The sequence below is a fragment of the Copadichromis virginalis genome, linkage group LG7 (assembly GCF_057382275.1).
Source record: "Copadichromis virginalis isolate Kocher_CV1m ecotype Utaka linkage group LG7, C_Virginalis_male_GT1.1, whole genome shotgun sequence".
In the NCBI taxonomy this organism is placed as follows: domain Eukaryota; kingdom Metazoa; phylum Chordata; class Actinopteri; order Cichliformes; family Cichlidae; genus Copadichromis; species Copadichromis virginalis.
Genome location: NC_140624.1, coordinates 66,290,732 through 66,314,814, shown reverse-complemented (window position 1 = coordinate 66,314,814; position 24,083 = coordinate 66,290,732). Strand labels below are relative to the sequence as shown.

The 24,083-nt window shown below is 43.6% G+C and overlaps 1 protein-coding gene, 1 long non-coding RNA gene, 7 other non-coding genes and 1 pseudogene across 10 annotated transcripts in view; 9 read left to right on the top strand and 1 right to left on the bottom strand.

Moving 5' to 3' along the window:
- The first annotated feature begins 216 nt into the window (after positions 1 to 216).
- Positions 217 to 24,083, top strand: part of ldhd (lactate dehydrogenase D) — a 49,969-nt gene continuing 26,102 nt past the window's right edge. Inside the window, exons 1-2 of one of the 2 annotated variants that reach the window (XM_085464830.1) lie at positions 217 to 386; positions 3,940 to 4,052. In XM_085464830.1, coding sequence (XP_085320956.1) covers positions 294 to 386; positions 3,940 to 4,052 — 206 coding nt within the window. In that variant the 5' untranslated portion in view covers positions 217 to 293. Of the gene's footprint in view, positions 387 to 3,939; positions 4,053 to 16,544; positions 18,383 to 24,083 lie in introns of those variants that run through there. The other variant, XM_085464831.1, reaches the window with a different exon arrangement.
- On the top strand, positions 868 to 938 carry trnag-gcc (transfer RNA glycine (anticodon GCC)). The gene has a single exon. It is a non-coding gene; the product is annotated as a tRNA-Gly (tRNA).
- Positions 1,196 to 1,266, top strand: trnag-gcc (transfer RNA glycine (anticodon GCC)). Its single transcript has one exon. It is a non-coding gene; the product is annotated as a tRNA-Gly (tRNA).
- Positions 1,495 to 1,565, top strand: trnag-gcc (transfer RNA glycine (anticodon GCC)). Its single transcript has one exon. It is a non-coding gene; the product is annotated as a tRNA-Gly (tRNA).
- Positions 1,783 to 1,853, top strand: trnag-gcc (transfer RNA glycine (anticodon GCC)). The gene has a single exon. It is a non-coding gene; the product is annotated as a tRNA-Gly (tRNA).
- On the top strand, positions 4,562 to 4,632 carry trnag-gcc (transfer RNA glycine (anticodon GCC)). The gene has a single exon. It is a non-coding gene; the product is annotated as a tRNA-Gly (tRNA).
- On the top strand, positions 6,999 to 14,092 carry LOC146706629 (uncharacterized). Its single transcript, XR_014921590.1, has 2 exons — positions 6,999 to 13,793; positions 13,878 to 14,092. It is a non-coding gene; the product is annotated as an uncharacterized LOC146706629 (long non-coding RNA).
- Positions 7,018 to 7,088, top strand: trnag-gcc (transfer RNA glycine (anticodon GCC)). The gene has a single exon. It is a non-coding gene; the product is annotated as a tRNA-Gly (tRNA).
- LOC146706628 (uncharacterized) lies at positions 7,681 to 14,309 on the bottom strand (annotated as a pseudogene).
- trnag-gcc (transfer RNA glycine (anticodon GCC)) lies at positions 10,776 to 10,846 on the top strand. The gene has a single exon. It is a non-coding gene; the product is annotated as a tRNA-Gly (tRNA).

Below are 24,083 nucleotides of genomic sequence, written 5' to 3'. Positions count from 1 at the left end.
GTTTTTACCCTAACTTCCCAAAAATGGCTGCAAAAATATTATATAGTGATATTTATTTTCCATTATAAATGACTCAGTCTTTTACAAATGCTTCATCCTGGACTATACATATTTCATATTACATAGTTTATTATATAGTTAGATGGTTATAGAGAGAGAGAGAGAGAGAGAGTTTTGTTTTATTTTGAAAACAGAGTCCCGGAAGCGGTATGCTAGAAGTAGCTTTTATGTTGTCAGCGGCAGTCTGCGTTTGTGTTTCGCCGTCGGTGACCTGTCGGTGACATTTGCAAACAATGCTCCTCGGGCTGACTAGAGGGCGGGTGCTGCCGTCTCCTCGGCGCTGCCTCCTGCATTGTCGCCACATTAAATCTGCAGCCACCGCTGCGGTGAGTGTTATTTAACGTCCTTCATGTTGGTCGTTTAACTTCAATGCGTGTTGTGCACGAAGTCACGTGCACAGCATGTCTTACCTGCGTGCACGGTACAACCTGCTAGCAAAGCATTAATTAACAAGGCTAATTATGAATAAGCATTAATTAAAAGGGTTAATAAAGCACGAGGCCCAATACCACCGTGTACAAATGCTAATTATTATCTCTGCGCATTAAACTTGAGTCAGCGAAACCTGTAAAAGTTTAGGCGGCACTAAAGGTCTTTGCGAAGGCTTTTTATATGTTAGCATACACTACAAGCGAACCTTAAATTGCAAAATACGGCGACCCGTATTTTTTTCCGAAATGAAATATGAAATTGTCACACCCTTCTGAGCTATTTAGACGAAATATTGAGTCCAGAAAAACAAGCAATTCAACCTTTGGAATGTGTCACAGAATTTTTCTTGATTCTTGATTATTCTTGTCTATGTGCGCATTGGTGGTTCAGTGGTAGAATTCTCGCCTGCCACGCGGGAGGCCCGGGTTCGATTCCCGGCCAATGCAACCTTCCTTTTTCTTTGTCAGAGGCGACATAAAAATTATGCGTCTACTTTCTCGAATCAAATAAATATGAATAAGTATTTGGATGCGTTCATAAAAGGTATAAATTCTCTAAGCCTATTGTAGAATGCACCGTTTTTCCTGTTTGCTGGAAATGTAACATTGATCTCTACCGTCTACTGAGTGTTGAAATAGTGTAAGAATTGCGGAAGGGGGCGGCAATCGGTTCTTATTCTGTTGTGCAAAAATCCTTAGTGTGCGCATTGGTGGTTCAGTGGTAGAATTCTCGCCTGCCACGCGGGAGGCCCGGGTTCGATTCCCGGCCAATGCAACACCTAATTTTCTTTTCTTTGTGTCATGAGAGGTGTGCAACTATAGCAACTTTAAAATATATGACACCATATTTCTTTTTCTGAAAGAAATATGGTGTCATCTTATCACCCAGTAGGATTAGCCTGATGGTGTTAAAGGCACTGGAAATTTCAAAAAGCATAATGCTTAGTACATGCCGACTGACCCAGAAAGCCCTCCATTTCCTGTGCAAAAGTCATATCAGCAAGCATTGGTGGTTCAGTGGTAGAATTCTCGCCTGCCACGCGGGAGGCCCGGGTTCGATTCCCGGCCAATGCAAGGCTAGTTCTTTTCTTCCGTGTGTGGGTATTTAGAGCAGCTATGAATGTCTACGTTTAAAACTGCTTCTGTACTTACTATATAGGACTGAAAGCTAGTGTGGTGAACTTTGGATAGAATACAGGTTAAAGTCACTTTTGGATTTGCTTGCTCTTTGTGGCACAGAAATTGGCTGTGGGGCCATGATCTGTTTTCTGTTCAAAGGCCACAGTGTCAAGCATTGGTGGTTCAGTGGTAGAATTCTCGCCTGCCACGCGGGAGGCCCGGGTTCGATTCCCGGCCAATGCAAGGCTTACTTTTCATCCCCCTCTCTATTATTTATGTGTAGGCATTCAGACGGGCTATAAATTCTTTAACTGTCTTGTGGACAGCACACCTTAAATTCTACTTATCTGTTAGCCAGCAATCAAACTTTGAGAGATGCTGTACAGCTGGCTCATCTGCAGAACTGTAGGTGAGTCCCCGCCCCCAGTGTGTTCGCTTGAGAGGTAACATCTTCCTGAACTTGGCTCAAAATGAGCCCACAGACAGTTTGCAGTTATTTGAGAATAGGGCTGTGCGATATGACCAAAATCCCATATCCCGATATAAGACATCTATCGTCCGATAACGATATAAGTCACAAAAATGTAACATTTTCTGTAAATTCTGTGAATCTCGGGCAGCTCGACCTGCGTGAAATGTTTCCAGCTTGGCGTCGTGTACCTGGAGTCGAGTGTTTTAACCGATGCATGAAACGATACATTTTTAGACATAAGTTGTAACGGCCGTTGTTTTCTTTGTGAGTATTTATTACACAGTGTGCTGTGGGGAAAAGCCTGTTCTAACGTTTGAGTCTAAGGTTTATTTTTTAGCACCTGACGGCTCCTTTTTGCTTCTCATCCGTAAACAGTCTGCGTTCTCTTTCACATGATTCAGTTTATTTTGAACAGTCTCAACAGGATCTTGAGCTTTATTCTGAAAGGTTTATGTGGAAAATAAACAAGCGGACACATGGCGCGATGGTTTTACCGTCGTTGTTGTTAACGACAACACATAAAAACAGGCACTTGTCCGTCCGTGTGGTTATATTAAATATAAGAGAAAGAGAGAACTTTAAGAAATTAATATAGCCACTACAGTGACCATCAAAATGATGAAAAATATCGCCGTGAACAGTTTAGTTTATTTTGCGACATCACGAAACAAACGATAGCGTAAAATGAAACGATAGACGTTTTTATATCGTCATCCGATATATATCGTTATATCGAACAGCTCTATTTGAGAATGTGCTTGTTTTATTGATTGTAACATGGGAACATGTACAATCATACAGCTTGTTGGAGACACGCTTATTGGGGCACAACAATGAAATACAGTGGGAACACCTGATGTGGTCACCTGTACATCTAACACATCCTGACAGAGTGATAAAACCGCAGACAGTAAAAAAAAATTTTTTGTGTGCAGTGCCTTCTGGGACCGACAACCTGAACAGAACTTAAGGGGCACCTCTTGGTTGTCAACAGATGGGGAGCATCTCCTTGCTGCTAGAGTCCCTCCCCACTGAGCCCCTCTCAGCAGGAAGTCAAGTAGGTCATTTACATAAAAAGGGGAAGACCATCTCTGAATCGAGAAGGGTGCCTAAGCCCATTGTTTGTCAGTGGTGCTAGTTTCACTCATTATGCAAATATATTGTTTTTAAGGTTGAGGAAATATGCAGTTAGCAATGGTTTCTCTGTTTCCATTGCCAGCTCCTTCAGTCTCAGGAAAACCAGGGCCATCACAGGTGACCCCTTGCACCCTACCCACCACTTGTTTGCCACACTGTCCTCTGGTGGGCACCTTAGATCAGTCAGGTTCAACACCTGCTGACTCCTTTCGATGTGTAGGAGCAGCAGTTACATCTATTACTATTACATCTGGTGCCAACTAGTGAGATCAATGATGGGTTTGTTGACTAGTCGCACACATCCCTAATATAGACAGTATAAAAGACGTAGCTACCACATTGTCATCCATTGATTACTGAAGCATTTCTGCTGTCTTGTTTTTTAAAAAAAAACTAGACAAAACAACAATGGGTGGGTCTTTCTGTGAAATGGCTCACTCATTGGCTAATGACCATAAGCATACCATGGATATCCTTTTTTCTAAAACACGATATGCCCAAGAATTAAAATACAGACAATTTTTGTTATCCAGTGTGACTCAAAACAAGTGACCGATTCCAGTAATTTAGCAGAAAAAATCTACAGAGGTCAAGTCAGAAATAAATACAGGGTATTTCATTTGTATTATTACATATTATCAGGCTATCATTATAACAAGTAGTGGATGCTTTTGGTATTGTATTGTGTGTAACTCTGTATTCATTTATGTGTCTGCACAGAGTGGTGTTGGAGACAGCGTGCTCTCTGCATTTAGGTCTATATGTGGCGAGGACGGCGTCTCATTGGGCGAAGCTGTTAGAGAACAACATGGCAAAGATGAGTCTGTACACAGGTCAGCATCTCCCATCTCACACACAAAAAATCAAACATTGACCTATACTGATTTACAGATAAGCAGAGGAGCTGCCATATTTCTTGTGTTTTTCTCCAGACTTTAACTTTTTTTCTTGTTTCTGTGTCTTTTACTCAGTATCAGAGTGTTTTGTCGTTTTCATACCTTTCTCTCAAACATGTATTGAGAGAGTTTTTGTTGTTGTTCTTGTTGCCGTGGAACTGTTACTTTCATTGAGGAATGGGACTGTGGTGTTTACTCTTTTGTTTTTTAAACTAAACTTTTTGTCATTGGCAGACAATCAAACATTGATCTGTACTGATTTAGAGACAAGCAGAGGGGCCACCATCTTTCTTGTGTGCTTAAGTTGCTGACTGTGTAGTTGGCCAATTTTAGTTTCACAGTCAGATCCACCCTTGCTCGTCACACATGGGCCTGAAAACAATGCTAAATGTGCTAGTGGCCTGTGGGGCCATCATGTGTTTTCAGTGGAGAAGTTTCTGCAGCAAGCATTGGTGGTTCAGTGGTAGAATTCTCGCCTGCCACGCGGGAGGCCCGGGTTCGATTCCCGGCCAATGCAACACTAATTTTTCTTCCCTTTTTTATTATATATGTGTAAATCTGTTATAGAATCATAACTTTCTGTTTTCAGTGGATCACCCATGCTAGCACCATTGACCAACAATGGGCCAGCAGGTCAGTGTCATAATCATTAATATGCAAATTATCATGATCATTGATCAATGGCTATAGTACCATTCACAGGGAGTTGAACAATGGCTCCAATCACAGCATTATAAGATGGTGAACGATGTACTCTTAGAACCCCTCCTCCATTCAGAAATGGTCATTTACATTTTCACATAAATGGGCTCCTCGACTTCCTGCTCAAACCGCAAATCAAACAGCACCAGTCGATCCAATCGCACATTTTTAGCCAGTGAAAAATCACCTGATTACTTACATGTAACTGTCTGAGTGTGGGTTCGAGTTCTGATTGGGACAAAGCTTGTGTTACATTAACACAGTGGTTCCCAAACGTTTTTTGCTGGGCCCCCCTTTGTTTTACAAGAAAAATGTTCGCGCCCCCCACGCACAAACACATCCTCCAACCACACACACCTATATTTTGATCCATTGCGGTTAATTTCACACCTCAAACATTTAGCAAACAATTAAGCAAATACAAGTAATCTGCAGTAAATTACAGGTAGTAAGAAAATAAACTACAAACTCTTTTACGCTACGTCCACACCTACACGGGTATTTTTGAAAACGCAGCTGTTTCGTCCACATGTAAACGAGATTTTTTAAAAACAGAGTTCGTCAAGCAATGTCAAAGGTATGTGCCTTTTTTCACGTCACGCTGTGCGCCACGTTATTGTTTACATGAGATGAATTGCAGAATAGCAGATAGAGACAAAATACTGTTAATCTGACTATCTGCAGGTTTTACACGCTTACATACACACGCAGTTACAGTCCCTCCATTTACAAAGGCAGAGGCCGGGTTCGATTCCCGGCCAATGCAGTCTAATTTTCTTCTTCTTTTCTTTGTGTCATGAGACGTGTGCAACTATAGAAAATTAGACTGCATTGGCCGGGAATCGAACCCGGGCCTTAACAACTTTTTTGTACTCCAAGTGCTTCTGCTTCAAATGATGAAATAGGTTGGTAGTGTTTCCTCTCTTCGCCACGACGGCCTGCTTGCATGTTCCACGAAAAAATTGTGCTTTGGTGGGTATCGGATGGACGAAAACCAAACCACTTCCACACCACCGAAGTTGCACCATTTTTACTGACCAATTCTGCTTCACCCGTTTCATTCAAAGATGCGCTTTTGTCCATGTCATTGTCCATCGCCGCCATACTTTTTCTGCCATGTGCGTATGAGCGTATAAAAACAAAGGCACTGCGCATTTTACCCATATTCTATTGCGATATTTCATTTTCTTATCGTTGCCTAACGTTATGCCAGTATTACCGTGAACGGTATAATGTGGCCCAGCCCTATTGCTGAGTTTTGTGAAGATGTGTAGGGATCGAAGGCAACGTGCTATGTTGTTAGCAAAAGAGGCTCTCTGTGTGTCCCAGGTTAACACGAAGAAATGGTTTGATAGTAAAGCACTAAAAAGGCAATTTCAGCCTGGGGACAGGTCTGTCCGTCCCTGCTTCTGCTCTTGGGCCCCTATTTTATAGTGAAGAAGGTGACAGGTGTTCACATTAAAAAAATAAGAGTTTGGCAAGGCAACAGTAACGTACCTAGGTAAGCAGGTTGGTTTTGGACAGGTCCACCCGGTGGAGGCAAAGATTGTCGCAGTCTTGAACTATCCGACTCCGACCACCAGGCAGGAGCTAAAGCAGTTCCTCGGTATGATATTACCGGTGTTTCTGTAAAAACTTCTCTGCCAATGTGGTTCTTTTAACCAGGTTATGTAGCCCAAAGGTACAATTGGAATGGTCTGTAGAGTGCCAGCATGCGTTCGAGTCAGCAAATTCCTTCCACTGCAGCGCCCCTGTCTTAGCGGCTCCTGATTCTCTCAACCTTTCAAGCTAGATGTTGATGCTAGTGCCACTGGAGCTGATGTTGTGTTATTGCAGGATGATGAGGCGTGCGTGTGTCATCCTGTCTTGTTTTTTCTATATCAAGTTGAAATGCCATCAGCAGAACTATTCTACTGTAGAGAAGGAAGCATGAGCTCTGCTTCGCAGTGCATGTTGGCTCCAGCTCCTCTCTGGTAACTGTACTCGCAGACCACAATCCTGTCGTTTTTCTTCACCGAATGTACAATGATAACCAACGACTGGGCACTGCTGGCACAGGATTCTAATCTTGTGATTAAGCATAAGAAAGATACTGACAACATAGTAGCTGACGTACTCTCATGCAGCTCACAGTGAAGTGTTTTGTAGCCAACAATCCTAAATGTGCTACTGGCCGTCCTCTGTCTTCTGCGCAAAGGGTGCATTGGTGGTTCAGTGGTAGAATTCTCGCCTGCCACGCGGGAGGCCCGGGTTCGATTCCCGGCCAATGCAACACCTACTTTTTTTTCACACACACACACACTATATAACAATATATACACAGTTAAGTCTGTAATTATCCATACCCCTGGCAAATTTTGTCTTACAAAGTTACTTTTATTCAACCCGCAAATTTATTTTTTGTTTTGACTGGAAAGGACACAGGCAGACACTCACAACTAGAACAAAACTGTCTTATATACAATATCAACTGTTTCTTCCTCATTAGTTTTTTTTCCTTCCATCCATCTAAGTCTCTCTGTCTCATAGAAAGCAGACTCCTGAAACTCCTTCCAGGTCATTTCTTTGTCCATGCCTTTGTCTCTGTATAGAGTACACTTTCAAAGGGCAGCAAATATAGTTTTCCTGCCACTTCAGGGAAGCCCGTATGAATGTGTGGACTATTTGGTCCCTGTGGCTGAATCTGCAGAGGTAGCGTCCGGTTCCCTCTGGAAAAATTCTGTCTGAACAAATTCTTCAAAGGGCATTTTAGGGTTACTGATTCCCTCAGCAGCATAACTTTGATGTATCTTCTTTGAACAATAGAAATACGGCACAGGCCCTCGATGGTAAAAAAAAATAGTGGATGGAAGAGCCACCTGTCTCATACTGGGACTTGGGCTGTCCACAGGCAAGACAAATCTTTCTGCCTTCCTTCCTCAGGTTGCTCCTGCTGTTGATTCTCTAAGATGCGTTCCACAATCTTCTCTATTGAGTCTTGTGTCAGAGGTGTAGACAGGGCAGGAGGAGGTGGGTTTAAGTAAGCTGGCTCCATGGTGACCACAGGAACACTGGTTGTCTCACTCCCTTCAGTTAAAGAGTGCCACAGTTGCTGAGTCTGCAGAAGTTTTTCTGGGCTTGTGTTCAAAGAAGTGTTTAGAAGCTTAGCCAAGTGTTTCACATAACGGGATATGTGTAGCTTGGATGTGGGTGCAGCAAGCTGTTGAGATCAGCACACTAGGTGCTGCTTCACAGGTGCAGACTTGTCCTGAAGCTAATTTTTAATTCTTGTATCTTCATCCGATGGGTCCTGGAGAAGGTATCGAAGTGGCTCCTTGTGGAACGCCACCGATTTTCCCTGAGTAGAATACAACTTTCTTGTGAATCTTGACATACAATCATCAATGGTCATGAAAATTTGCATATTAATGATAATGAAACTGGCCTCACAGCCCATTGTTTATTTAGTGGACTAGTTTCAGTCTGTGTGCAAATGTACTGTTCAGAAGTTTGAGGAAACCTGCATCCAGCTGAGACTAAAGAAGTCATTTGGATGAGTTACGAAACGTTTCTCCCACTGAAAACACTACGTCCAGATGTACAGAATCAACTTTTTGGAATTTACTTTCCGGGATGATTGAGCATACGTCAAGACAGAATAGTTCATAATTTACCATGCCTTTTTATCACAGCTGATAAAATGTAACCGTCTTTAACCAAGTGATGGACGTTTTCTTACACTAATCAAGTAAATTAAATCACAGTGAACACTTCTCTTACCTTTAAAATACACCTGCAATTTTTAATCTATTGGTTTACTCTTATTTTAAACAACGTTTATTACCTTTGACGAATGAACAAGGATCGCTGAGATCTGTTGCAAGTGGTGCATAACTTGTCTTTTTTCCTGAAATTTAAAAGTGGAAATTGTTTAAAACTGCCAGGTCTCAAACTCGCAACAGCGCCGGAAGGGTCACAGTGGTGAATAATATATTAAATCCGTAGTTTAGCACTACCATAGAGAATGAATGGGAAACTGTTTAGACCTGTTGAGCTAAACAATCCCAGCCTCCCATGCAGAGGCCCGGGTTTGATTCCTGGCCACTGCAGAAATTCCTACAGCAAGCAATCCTTTTTAAATTCAACCCAGTAACTCCAAGTAGGCTGGTGTTACATCCTGTGAGACTGTGGGAGTGTGTGGGTGTGGTGTTGCTCTCTCTCTCCCCCTCCTCCTCTCTAGCTCCACCCCTCTCTGTCTCTTTTTCTCTCTGCCCTCTCTCCACGACGGAGCTGCTGCTCACTCCCTCATTTGGCACCAGGACCCAGTCAGCAATTAACTCTCAGATGTTATATAGGGTTGGGGAAGAACTGTGTGGTTTTGGGGTTTTTTTCTCTTCATCTTTGCACTGCTTTCTATTGAATGAAGAGGTCCTATGGTGTGGTTGTCCTTGCTGCAGTTTGGAGTTGTGAAAGCAGTGGGGAGGTTGCTACATTGGTAGCGTGGGCTTGTGGGCCTCAGCAGCAGTAAGGTGTGTGTTGCTAGTAATGGTTAGGGTGGGCCTGTGGGCTCCAGAAGTGCATTTTTCTTTTTTGTTTGTTTGTTCATCCTCCTTTAGACACATAAGACTTAGTTGTGACCTTTTTTCTTTTTTTTATCTTATTGATAAAGCAGTGTTGCCATCTCTTTGTGTTAGGATTGTTTGTAATAAAAACGTAATATTTGCCATACTGCTCTGTTTGGCTCCCTTCTCATTCTTTCCCGGTTCTATTTGTTACTGTTCCCCACGTCTTTGCTAAGACCTTATTTGTGGGGACGTAACAATGTGGGGGTTCGTCCGGGATCTCAGTGAAAGGAATTGAAACAGCTTTGTATGAGTTTTGGTGTCTGTATGTTGTTCTCGGGTTGCTTGCTTAACTCTGGTGTATTTGGAACTCTCTCCCCAGTTAGCGCAGGTGAGTGTCTAGCTGAGTGTAATCTCTTCCTTCAGACACTCGTTCTTTATTTTGCCTTTTTTATTTTCGGAGTAATCCCGGGTGGGGATTAGGTCCCTGTCGGGGGTAGGCTTTTCAGTGCTTTGAGCACTGAAGGTTCGCCTTTAAAGTTGCCTCGAGCCTGGTACACTCCAGAAGCTAGGTAGGCTAGCATTCGAGGGTAGGTAGGACTGAGGAGAGGTTCCATGGTATTGTTATTCATTGTTTAGCCCCAAGGGTATATGTTTCCTCCTTCCTTTGGAGTGTGTGTTACATGTCTCTCTTTTATTGGTATTGTTAGCCCTGAAGTATTGTTGATAAAGTGGCTAATGGTGCCTAAGAGCAGGCGCAAAGTGTGGTTGAGCCAGCTACTGAATCTGAGAATCCCTCCACTTACCCATCATTAGCCAAATGTCTTACCGCTGCGCCTGAAGATGATGGTACAAAGGGGGGTAAGTAGCAAACATGTGTGGTTTCTGACGGTTTGTTGATACACAGGTGGAGTCCAATGTCAGGAGACAAGTACAGTTCAGCAGATAGGGTTTCCAATTTTCACCAGCAGGTGCTACGGTTAGCACATGAACATTCATAGTCCGGTCATTTGGGTGTTACAAGACATATGACTGCATATTGGAAGATTTCTTTTGGCCAGCAATGAAAGCAGATGTGGTGCAGTTATGTAACACAGCATGCAGTTCCAGCATGCGTTCGAGTCAGCAAATTCCTTCCACTGCAGCGCCCCTGTCTTAGCGGCTCCTGATTCTCTCAACCTTTCAAGCTCGATGTTGATACATTCACCGAATGTACAATGATAACCAACGACTGATGCACTGGGCACTGCTGGCACAGGATTATAATCTTGTGATTAAGCATAAGAAAGATACTGACAACATAGTAGCTGACGCACTCTCACGCAGCTCATAGTGAAGTGTTGTAGCCAACAATCCTAAATGTGCTACTGGCCTGTGGGACCGTCCTCGGTCTTCTGTGCAAAGGGTGCTGCAGCGTGCATTGGTGGTTCAGTGGTAGAATTCTCGCCTGCCACGCGGGAGGCCCGGGTTCGATTCCCGGCCAATGCAGCACCTGTTTTTCTTTCCTCTTTTTACACACACACACACACACACACACACAATATAACAATATATACACAGTTAAGTCTGTAATTATCCATACCCCTGGCAAATTTTGTCTTAAAGTTACTTTTATTCAACCCGCAAATTTATTTTTTGTTTTGACTGGAAAGGACACAGGCAGACACTCACAACTAGAACAAAACTGTCTTATATACAATATCAACTGTTTCTTCCTCATTAGTTTTTTTTCCTTCCATCCATCCAAGTCTCTCTGCCTCATAGAAAGCAGACTCCTGAAACTCCTTCCAGGCCATTTCCTTGTCCACGCCTTTGTCTCTGTATAGAGTACACTTTCAAAGGGCAGCAAATATAGTTTTCCTGCCACTCCAGCGAAGCCCGTATGAATGTGTGGACTATTTGGTCCCTGTTTCAGGTCCCTGTGGCTGAATCTGCTTTTCCTCCATCCTTCTCTTCTCCCTCTTCTTGGTAGCATCCGGTTCCCTCTGGAAAAATTCTGTCTGAGCAAATTCTTCAAAGGGCATTTTAGGGTTACCGATTCCCTCAGCAGCATAACTTTGATGCACCTTGTTGGAACAATAGGAATAGCGCACAGGCCCTCTCTGGTAAAAATAATGGACGGTGGATCCATCTGTCTCATATTGAGACTTGGGCTGTCCACAGGCAAGACAAGTCTTTGTCTGCCTTTTTCCCCTCAGGCTGCTGCTGCCTTTCCAAGATGCCCTCCACAATCTTCTCTATTGAGACTTGTGTCAGTGGTGTAGACAGGGCAGGAGGAGGCGGGTTAAAGACGGCAGGCTTTATGGTGACTACAGGGACACTAGTTGTTTCACTGCCTTCAGTTAAAGAGTGCCCCAGCTGCTGAGTCTCCAGAAGTTTTTCTGGGCTTATGTTCAAAGATGAATTGGTGTTGAGAAGTTTAGCCAAGTGCTTCACATACCGGGATACGTGCACCTTGGATGTGGGATGCAGCAAGCTGTTGGGATCTGTAGCAGAGCGATGGACCATGTCTGCATAATCTTGATCCACAAGCTTCAGGATGTCCTTCTTCCCATGGTACTTTAGCAACAGATCATCTATTGCCTCTTTCATGGGTCGTGTCCAGCGTGTGTGGTCCAGCACAAAAACCTGTCCACCTGTCTTTATAGGTCCAGTGTGAGCACTCCTTGGTGAGGCCCGCATCGGCAGAGGTAGAGCTTTAGAGATTTCTGGGAAACAATAGTAATAGTTACTCATATATCATGTAATGAACTAATAATAATAATAATAATAATAATAATAATAATAATAGTAATGACACGGAATTCTTTGACAATACCATTATGTTAACTTACCCATGACTGTTGTAGGTTACTGGGTGTCTTCTGATGCTAACTCCTGCTTTAAAAGTGCACCAGAGAAAGGGTGGGTGACAAGTGGTGCTGGTGCGCAGGATGCCACACCTAGCGGTGCCATGCTGGAGGAGGGTCCCGCTGCTGGAACCTGAAGTTGGGCAGCCACAGGTTTTGGAACCGAGGATGGGGGCTGAAGGGCAGCCGGTTCATCTTTTCTCAAGGTTTTGTGTTTGTCCCAGTTCAGAGTGACTGGATGGCAGCCTGGCTCTCTGTATTCAAGCCCAAATCGCTCACCAGTGTCTCTGTCAGAGAGGTGAAGTGCAGGGTCACTCTCCTGGAGGCTGCATTCAACTCCACCACTAGAGCTGGATCAAAAACAGAAGGGAGAATGACATCTGGCTGCTTACGGTCCACCAGTCTTTGGTAGTTCCATCGTGCCACCCCTGTCATGCCCTGGGCCTGGAATAGTTCAGTGGATACGTGAGTCCCGGTAATCCACTGGGCCTGGTGGAAATGATAACCCTCCTGCTGTGAAGTGCCTCGGACAGGAATCCAGATGGGGACCTTGGCACCTTCACCAGGGACATGGTTAAGCTGAAGAGTCCCACCGTACCTAAACATTACACCCTCTGAGAGCTCAGGGTCACTGAGGCAGCCACGCAAAATGTGGACTCTCTGAACACGCCACGCCTTCAGCATGGTTGGCTTGAAGAGTGGGAGGTTGTTGGGGTCTGTGGCCAGGTGAAAATGGTTCAGGATCTTTTCCACTCTGTTCAGCAGTTCAGTGGGTTGTGGTATTTGGATCCTGCAGTGCTCCCGTATGTGTTGCTTTGTGGGATTAGCAGGATGGATGCCACAGAACTTATAAGCATGGAGCCTTTTCAGGTCTGCCTGATCAACCACTGAGAATGCAGCAGAGAGAAGCTGGCAGAAAGTGCTGAACAGAGGATGATGCTCAGAGGTGCAATCTCGCAAAAATCGCCTCAGGCAGTGGAACAGGTTCAGTTTTACAATAATGTTCTTATTGTAGTGGGTTCGAGAGGCACAGCTGTTTGCCACTGGTCCAGATGTGGCCGCAGCAATAACAGCAGGAGTAGTTTTCCAGGCATCCCACGATAGATTTTCACCAGGGATACAGTCTGGGTTCTTAAATGGAGCACAGCAATCCCTAAATGTAAAAAAATACAAATACATGTAAGTATATGGAATATTATATGTGTGCATCAAATTGATCTTAAAAAGGAAAAACTCAGTTTGTCCAGACAGATTAGCAGTTTGAATGACAAGGATGATTACGGTTTTTACCTGTCCACCCAGTGGTAGCCGACCTTTTCCACTCCTGCATCACTGTACCTCTTGGCCATTCCCTGGTACATGGGCTCCAAGGACCTTTCTGTCTCAGACTGAACCATGACCCACGAAACAATCAGCCAGTTTTCATTCATTATGGAATAACTGGACATGACCCCAGATGCCAGTGTGACTTTTCGTGCCGCCTTCCTGGTGTGGTCAGACCTGAAGATGTGGCCAAAAGTGCCCGGGCGGAGTTTGGATATGGCTGGATGTTGACGTCGGAATTCGTCGAGCAGGCAGTCTGTCAGGTAATGGCTGGACACAGAGACGCCACACCAGGCATGTGGGTCTTCATAAGACCTGAACTCCTGTGGCTTATTTTCCTTCCTCAGGAACTGCCCAATGGTCCTCTGTCCATGAGCTCCTGCCTCAGAATCCCAGACCGATCCTGTGGCATGGAGGTACGCCAGGTGAGCTCGCTCGTACTTGAGGTGCATGAGTTCATTTATTGGGTTTGCCATGTCTGCTGGAGGTTTGCCAGTCCTCCTGAGCTCATCCGTAACAGACTTGCAGATGGCCTTTTTGTATGTAAGAAAAGCAGGGAGAAGGTTGGTAAACCTTTTGGGCAGTTTCTCTAGCCATCGTTGATTGTCAGCAAACCAGTTCCTGCGACAAGCCCTGCAGCAGAGTCGTGAGGAGAGGATGTAATACTGACCAGTGGTGCCAACAAGTACTCGTGGCCTGCCCACACCAGCAGAGACCACTTGTGAACGAAAGCAACCATGGAGACATGGCAAGATATAATTGTTTCTTAACCTGACCATGATAGCACTTTCAGGTTTCCAACTAAAGAAGGGGTGGAGCTGGAAAAAAAATTGGCGATGGAAGGTCAGCCACTGTATCTATGAGCTCAGGCTGTGGAGGGAGACGCCAGAGTGAAATCGCGTTCCCTGCGTGACGCACTGGTCGAGACCCAGGCCACAGTCCAAGGTCCTGAAGCTCAGTCTTCATCCACAGCTTCTTGTGCGGAGAACAATTCCAGCTGCTGAGGTCGTGCTCAGCATTTGACTCAGGTCTTTCTGTTTGACTGACCTGTGGTCTCCTTTAGTAGAAATGCCGGCTCCTGTGGGAGGGGCACAGGTGACTTCCTCGTCACACCTGAGGCTGCACTTACAGGTATAGTTTCCCCCCCCCTCTTCTTCTTCTGCCTGTCCCGTTTGGTACTTTTGCCATCAGAATTATTGTCTAAAGGTGAGGAAAGATGCCCAACGGATTTACTTTACCAAACTGACCATCCCAGCCTTGCCGTAACGGTCTATTTGATTCATCTTTTATTGTTTTTTTTTTTTGTTTTTTTTCCCCACTTGCTAGATACGGGACAGACTTGAATGAGGAAAGGGAAGAAAGGGGAAAAAAAAAAACAAAAAAAACAAAAAAAAAAAACAAACAAGATTACTAAATAAGCAGACAAAAAAATACATATATCAATCACCTGGATCACCTGTTGAGAAAGAAAAAAGTAAAACAAGCGGAAGAAAACGAGAGCAATACAATAAACAACATCACGATGATCTATGGGAATATAACAGTAAATACTAAATATTAAACATTATTGTGCAGCACGTAATATCGACAGCGCACAGTGTGCTTTGAGGTAGGAGCCAAAAAGGGTGTAGTTTGTGTGTGTGAGTGTAACACTTCTGGAGTCGTTACAGTATACTAGGACCAGTTAGGTTCGACTACTAGAGCAGTAATGAGTGTAGCATGTAATAAAGACCACAGACCAGTAAATACGTTTAAATTGCCGGCTTGTTATTTTGTGAAGACAGAATAGACAGTTATAGACACATTACATAACACATTCAACATCACACATTTAAGGAAAACAAGATATTTTCTTTCCCCTTTTTAGTTCAGTATGTTCTGTTCGTTCATCCTATTTATCTCAAAACCTTTTATTTGGCTTTAGAAGGATGTTATTTTCAACCTAGGTTACTGTCTTATTTATTTCAAGTTCTAAGTTCAAGTTTATCCTATTCTTGAGTTAACACTGTGTTATTTTAAATCAAGTTCAGTTCTTTAGGCCCAAGATTTAATTTAATCTTGGTCTAGGTTCACCTTTAAATTTCAACCAGTTCTTATTTTGTTTTAACCCAACAAAATTATTTACATTTCCATTAACACCATTACAGCATTAAAATGTAAGGTTGACCAAAATAAATTACAAAAATAAATAAATAAATGCAAAACTGAAAACAATTCAGCAAAAGGCTGAATGAATCCCTTAAACAAACAAACAAACAAACAAACAAAGAAACAAAAGAAAGTTTTCTTTGTGTCCTTTAACTATTAATCCTGGAATTACTCCAAATGGTTATCCAGTGCTTTGAAAGTCCGCTGTTCTTTTGCAGAGGTGTATGGATTATTCCTACCAGTTTTTTTCAGCGAAAGAGCTCAACGTCCAGCAGGGGGAGTTTTCCTTTTTTCCTGCTCGGTACAGTTCAATGGGTCCGTGGGTGGCTCGCCATCTTGTTTCTCGCTCAGCGGATCAAACTCCGATTCTAGCTCAGCATTTCCCGATCCAAACCTTAATGGCCTACCATAGCAACAAAATAAAGTGCATAAACATTCGAAAATAACACAAGGATAGCCCTTAAATAACAGTAAAAGTCAGTTTTTTCCAGCTTATTTAGCCGTAAATGAGGTGACGCCAATATGGCGTGCTGAAACACCGTCAAAGGCCTTTGAAGTACAGCCTGTGTGTCGGTTAAGCATGAATCCACCGTTTTTAACATAAAACAACAAATCTGCTACCTTGGCTCTCCATTTGCATGAAATGAGCAATATAATACAACAAAACATTTCTTGCATGAAATAAAATACAACAATACAAATAAAATTTCTGAACTCACCAAGTCCCGTTCGGTTATGTTTACAACGTCACCAAGGCAAGGACAGGTCGGAAAAACAAAAATACATTCTCCAGAGTACAAAAATGGCTTTATGTAGATTTCTGGCTTGTTTTTACTATTTTTTCACTCATTTAAGCAGCAGCTCTGCAAGGACTGTCTGCATTTCTCTCTCTCAAGCATCAAAAAGAAGGAACAACCCGATTGGGTGTGGCTATCACAGGAGTCACGCTGCAGCGTGCCCTTTCACAATAAGAGTCTCAATACATATTTTAGCCATTTTACCTGAATTAACATAAAACACCATGAATTAGCAAGTTCTGCACCCTTTTAACATGTTTTTAAACACAAAAGAAATCCTATAACATGAATTATATCATTGCTGATGTTTTTAATGAATTTTCTAACCATTATGATCTATTTATTGACTATTTATCACCTGTAATATATTTCTTATGACTGTTTTTACTAACAGGCTTTTATTTATTGACAGCTATGTTAACCAGGGTTACATGAGCACCCGTGTGTACACCTGTGAGTATGGACGCACTTGTTTTTAAAAGGTTCCTTCACGCCCCCCAAGCGATAGAGTACATCGCTTGGGGGGCGTGAGGTCGCGGACCGGGAGACCACGTCCTATTGTGGCCAAATTCGGTCAATTCAAACAGAAGGAACAGGTGAAGAGTCGCGGCAGAGAGCTGAAAGGAACGGACTTCAGCGTGAACGACCAGTTCCCCAAAGAGATCCTGGAACGACGCAAGGTCCTGTTCCCAGTTCGACGTAGCTTCATCCAGAAAGGCTCCCGTGCTGTCATCGCCGTGGACCGGCTCTACGTGGACGGAGAGCTGTACCGCGACCCCGGCACCACACCGTGGTTATATTGACTGCACTCCAGATAAGAACCCGCTACACTCTTTTCTTATTCATTCACACTTTCTCCTTTAACATGGGTTTAACCTAGTAATATCAGTATGATGTCATAGCAGATATAACACCGTCACCCTCCGTCATTACTTTAATTGGAATGTTTCCGTTTCGTTTCTTTTTTGTGTTGTTGCTCACAGTTCATGTGGTTTCTTTCTTTCTCTTGTCTTTCACTGCTGTGATCACCCACTTCCCCACTCACCTACAAACAACACCCTCTATTTCTCCATATTTTCACACCACGATCACGCAAACACATCCGCTCAACGGCAGCACATTCACAACAGCCTCACAGCACGCACAGACTTGCAGGACACATAACACAAGCCACGCTTGTTCATATTAGTGAATATTCACACACATAGTCAGACTTATGGAGCCTCTCACCACACTTTTTTTTTCCTCTCTCTCTTTCTATTTACAAACAAGGGATGTTTCCACATTCTCTCCACCTGTCTAAACGAAACACCCAGCATACTTCATTAGACATACACACACAATTATGGGCATGCTGAGGTTTGTCACATGGAATGTAAATGGAGCTGGCACCAGAGGAAAGAGGTTAAAGATATTTAACCAGCTTAAAAAACTACAGGCAGATGTTGTTTTATTACAAGAAACTCACAAACCTGTCACAGGTTTAAATGAACTTAAAACACCTGAGTTTCCTAACGTGTTTGCAGCCGGTTATAATTCTAGACAACGGGGAGTAGCAATCTTAATACATAAAAATGTTAATTTTACAGTACTCGATACAGTTATAGATCCAGAGGGTAGATTTCTAATTATTAAACTATCAATATTGAACAAAAAACTATGTATTGTAAGTATATATGGTCCAAATGTTGATGAACCCTCATTCTTCCACGGATTTTTTAGTGCACTCTCTGAACACCTCGAATGCACACTCATTCTTGGCGGTGACCTCAACCTTGGACTAAATGAAGAAATGGATAGGCTCAACACAACAGGAACTCAGCGCAATTGGCAATCCACAAATATAATCAAACAGTATATGAGCGACTTTGGCCTTCGCGATGCATGGCGCTCCCTTCACCCCAACAGTAAGGAATATACTTTTTTCTCGCATGTTCATCACTCTTACTCTCGTCTGGATTATTTTCTGGTCAGCAGCTCACTGCTGAGTGACATTTCAGACACTGAGATTCATCCTATAGCTGTCAGCGATCATGCTCCTGTATCTTTAACACTAATGCACAAGAATAATACTACGCCAAGTAAAAACTGGAGATTTAATACATCATTGCTTAAAGATGAAGACTTTATTAAATATTTTAAAAAGGAATGGACTTCATATTTAGACTTTAATGACACTCCCGGAATATCTGCTTCTGTTCTATGGGAAGCAGGGAAAGCTGTGATGAGAGGTAAAATAATTTCTTTCTCATCACACAAAAAGAAAGAAGAAAACAAAAATATTCAGGAATTAAAAAAAACAAAAAACATCAAATCACTAGAAGAAGCCTACGCGTGCGACCAAGATCAGGAAACATTGAACAAAATACGCAAGACAAAACTAGAATTAAATGAAACTATTAATTAAAAAAAACAATTCCTTATACAAAGACTTCGCTTGCAGAATTTTGAACACAGTAACAAATCAGGTCGATTTCTAGCTAACCAGTTAAAAATAAATAAAGAAAAAACAACTATGTGCTGCTAAAGATTTATCGGGGAACACAATATATGACCCTGGAAGAATAAACAACATTTTTAGGGATTTCTATGAAACTTTATACTCACCACAAATAAACCCATCTAAAAAATGAAATTGATCTGTTTCTTGACAACGTAACTCTTCCAAAATTACTAGACAGTCAAGCAATGGAACTGGATTCGCCACTGACGCCAAGTGAACTCCAGGAAGCCCTGATAAGTATGCCCAATAATAAGGCTCCAGGTCCAGACGGCTTCCCTGCAGAATTCTACAAAGAATTCTGGACAATTCTGGCACCAGTATTCCACGGAATGTTGCAGGAAATCGAGGAAAATGGCAGACTACCACCAAATATGAATTCTGCCAACATTAGTCTCCTGCTAAAACCAGGCAAAGACCCTTTATTTCCCTCAAGCTATCGTCCAATTTCTCTTTTAAATGTAGACCTTAAAATAATCTGCAAAGCTCTCTCAAAGAGATTAGAGAAAATAACCCCCCTCTTAATTCATCCTGACCAAACTGGTTTCATAAAAGGTCAGCACTCCTCAACAAACACTCGTAGATTACTTAATTTAATAGACTACTCATACAATAAAAACATCGAAACCATAATATTATCCCTAGATGCAGAAAAAGCATTTGACAGAGTTAACTGGAAATTTTTATTCGCAACTTTACACAAATTTGGTTTTGGAAACTCTTTCATAAACTGGATAAGAATATTATACAACTCCCCTACAGCTCATATCAGAACAAATGACCAGACATCCTCCAGTTTCTGTCTCCTGAGGGGCACCAGACAGGGATGCCCACTCTCCCGTTCACTTTTTGCAATTTTTATCGAACCTCTAGCAGCAGCATTTAGACAGGCTACAACAATTAAGGGCATAAAATGTAAGAACATAGAACATAAAATCAGTCTCTATGCAGATGATGTGTTGCTTTTTCTGCAAAGCACACAAACCAACCTCTCTGAGGTAATTACTCTAATAAACTGGTTTTCAAGAGTTTCAGATTATTCAATTAACTGGCCAAAATCTACAGTTCTCCCCATTAACTGCTCCTTCCATAATTCTTCCTCTGCCCCACTGCAATCCGGAAATATTAAATATTTAGGTATTAATGTTTCTCCTAAGCTTTCAGACTTAACTAAATTAAACCACATCCCACTTCTAAAGAAAGTAGAAGGCGATCTGACTAGATGGAAATCTTTACCCATATCACTCATGGGAAGGGTCGCCACTATAAAAATGATGATCTTGCCAAAAATAAATTACTTATTTTTGATGATCCCTAACAAACCATCACAAGCTTGGTTCAGATCTCTGGATTCATATATTTCCAAATTCCTTTGGAAAGATAAACCCCCGCGTATCAGCTTAAAAACGCTACAAAGAACCAAGGAGGAGGATTAGATCTGCCTAATTTTCACCAATACTTCTTAGCCAACAGGCTTCAGCTCATCTCAGAATGGTCAAAACATACCTTCTTAGATGAGCCCTGGCTAGATGTTGAACAGGCACTATGCAAGGATCTAGAGATTTCAGACCTACCATTTATTAGCTCAAACATCAAAAGACATGAATGCTTTAAAAGTATCAACATCAGCTTCTCTCTGACAGCATGGTGGGAGTTTCTAAAAATAACGGAGTCTTCATTAATCCCATGCAAACGTACACCTATCTGGAATAACCCTGACATATTACAAAACAATAATATGATTAATTTCCCAGAATGGAGTTGTAAAGGAATTAAATACTTAGAACATATATTAGAGGGAACAGAATTTATTCCATTTGACAGACTAGTTGCACAATATGGGATCAACAAGAAAAGATTTTTAGAATATCAACAAATTAAATCCATAGTAAAAAAGAAATTTAACCTCAGTCAAGTTTAATTACAAACACCACCAAGTGCGGCACATTTTCTTACTCTTAAATCCCCCAAATTATTATCCAAAATATACAGAACACTTTCTAAATTAGATGAATCAATATCCCTTCCTATTGCAAAGTGGGAAGCAGATCTATCAGTCAGTTTAGACTGAAACTTCTGGTCTCAGGTATGCTTAAAAACCTTTAAATTGATTAAAAATCCCAGTCTGCAATTAATACAATACAAAATACTACATAGAGTGCACTATACAGGTCATCGGATGTTCAAGATGGGCTTTACATCTTCCAACAACTGCTCACACTGTCAAGGCAATACACCAGACAATTACATTCACGCTCTTTGGTTCTGTCCACCAGTGCAGAAGTTTTGGCGCGAGATATGTGAAGACTTATCAAAGTGTCTGAAATGTAACATTCCAACTTCCCCCTTAGTGTGTTTGTTGGGCAGCTTAGATGTCACTTCAGAAAAGAATATAGCCCATATGGTTTTCACTGCCCTATGCATAGCCAAGAAAACTGTCCTCATGAACTGGAAAAATAAAAACAATCTTAATTCTAGCCAATATAGAAATTATCTATTAGATTACATTAGTCTTGATTAGGGATGGGTACTGGTGGCACCGGTTCTGACATAAACGGTAGTAACCAGACCGAAAAGCAGCGCACATTTCGGTGCTTTTTTTTTCCTGAGCTGTGATACACTTCTAGCCAATCATTTTACGTTTCCGAGGATAGTAGGCGGGGCCAAGTACGTACGTTCTTTTATGCAGAGCTACAGATTAAAAATGCCCAAGGCGAAGCGGTCAAAAGTCTGGCTGTACTTCACAGCAAAATATGCAAACTCAGCAGCCTGCAACAAGTGCTTTAAGATGATACTGTGATACTGTCAAAGGAAGTAACACCTCGAATCCGATGAAACACCTGGCGACGCATAGCATTTTTTTTTTTTTTTTTTAAAAGCCGAGAAATGCGCCGTATTTGATGGCAGCAGCAGCCGTTCTTCTCTGCGTGAGTAGCTTAATGTTGTTTGTGTGTAATTTACATTGAGTAGGCTAACCACGTTATTACATTAATGCATGTAAGGTGAACTAGCAAACATCATCATAGCTACATGCGGCTGTCTTCTTGTTTGATGGCAGATACTCCCTTCACCCTGGCCAAAAAGGCTAAAATGACCAAAGAAAAAGAGGGAAACAGCTAAACATGAGAGGTTTTTGGACAAAGTTTGTATTTTTTCCATTGTTTAAGCACTGCTTCCAGCTAAGAGTGATACCATATATGCCCCATAGCTGCAGAAAAGGCTAACATTGTTATCTTTTTACAAAAAACCAGCTGAATATGAGAGGTTTTTGGACCAATTTTGTGTTCTCCATTCTTTAAGCACCGGTTTGAGCACCGTTTGAGCACCGGCACAGTTTCAAAAGTACCGATTTGGCACCGGTATCAGATAAAACCTAAACGATACCCATCCCTAGTCTTGATACAGCCTCTGCCACCACATCAGATCAATTGCTCTGGGCTCCTTTGATCAGCTCCATCACCTAGTGGGGGTGGGGGGGTCATAGTTTGGTCCCGCCTTCACTGTTGTGATTGGTGTGGGGGTAGGGACAGGCTTAGGGCGTCGGGGGGGTTCCCCGGAGGCATATTCCTTGGGGGGCTCAACCCGGGGTAACGGTCATGTCCGATTGGGGGCTCTTTTGGCTCTCGGGTGACCGTTTCCTCGTGGCTGTGTGCAGCGGGGCTAGGGGAGGGTCTGTGCTGACGGACGTGGGTTACTGACCTGGTAGCCTGTCTGCCCCTGGGTGGGTCCGGGATGGGCGTGAGGTTCTGGGGGCGCTCCGTCTCTGGGCTGGGGCCCTGGCCGGGCCTCGGGGCCTTGGGTCCTGGTTTGTGTGTTGCTGGGGTTGTGGGCGGGTGGGTGCATGGGGGCCCATCCCTGGCGCAGGGTGCCGCCGGTGCGTCGAGCCACCTGGGGGGCTCTTCAACTGGTGGGGGAGATTGTCACACCTAGCAGGAGCTTTCCTCTCCCCAGGAACTCTCTGCAGGAGGGGGAGATACAGGAGAGGTGGAGGAAGATCTCAGCCTGGGCGTCTATTGTCTCATGTAGTCTGGAAGATTAGTGGATGGTGGGGTGGGTGCAGTTTTCTCTGTGGTGGGGCTGGGTGGACTGTCCCGGGCTCTGTGGGGCCGGGGGGCGCTGCTGCGCTGGGCCCTGGTCTGGATGGGCCTGGGCCCCCTTTCCCTGGCGGGTCGCGGAGTATGGGAGTGCCTACTGGGGTCAGCGGGGGAGCTGGCCCCAGGGAAGGGTCACCTGCCCCTCCCTTCCTTCCCTCCCCATCTCCAGCTGCCTCCCTCCTCCCGCTCCACCACAACCACCCACACATGCAGGGCCTTGGAGTAGGGGTATGTCACCAGGGTGCAGAGGAGGCTACCCCCCCTTCTGTCCCCTTCTGGCTGCCTCTGCCTCAATTTTATCCCACAACTTAGACATTCACATTACTCACACTCTCATTACACATACATATAGGATCTTGGGGGTGGGCACGATACACGGAGTCCAAATTACCATCAGGGTGTACACCTTACCCCTGGCGTCGTTGCCCACCTCTCAATTTTGAATACACGTAGACATTGAGGGCTAGCAGGAGGGACTATGCGCTTACCTGCTGCTCTCTGGCAGGTAGCTCCATGCCCTCCTGGGTTTTAATTGCACCTTAGAACACACATGCATCAACACTACAATGAGCGGGTGGAGGGAGGTTTGGAGTCTTCTCTCACCCCCGTTCTCTGCGGCCTGCTGGAGCGGGGGGCTAGGAGGAGTTGGCCGTCCGACTGCGGTCTGGAGTGTGGGGCCTCCCTGCTGCTGCGGAGTCGGGGCGGTCTGCCTCTCCCCACCGCAGGGAAAAGGGTAACACCACCTGGGTCTGGGTGCAGTTCCCCCCTCCAGGGGCAAGGGTACCTAGACCTGGTTCGTAGAGTACGCTTGGGGAGTGTGATCGTGTGTACAGCGTCTCTTTATGTCTGTCTCCACGTTGGTTGAGTGTGGAGTAAGTGCATATGAGAGCATGAGGGTGGGAATGGATGTTTGTGTCTGTGTGTGCCTGTATGTCTGTGTCTATATGTCAGGTTGGGTATCAGACGCCACCTCTCTGTGGACATCTCAGGCCCTCCAAGGTTTGGAGGCCTATC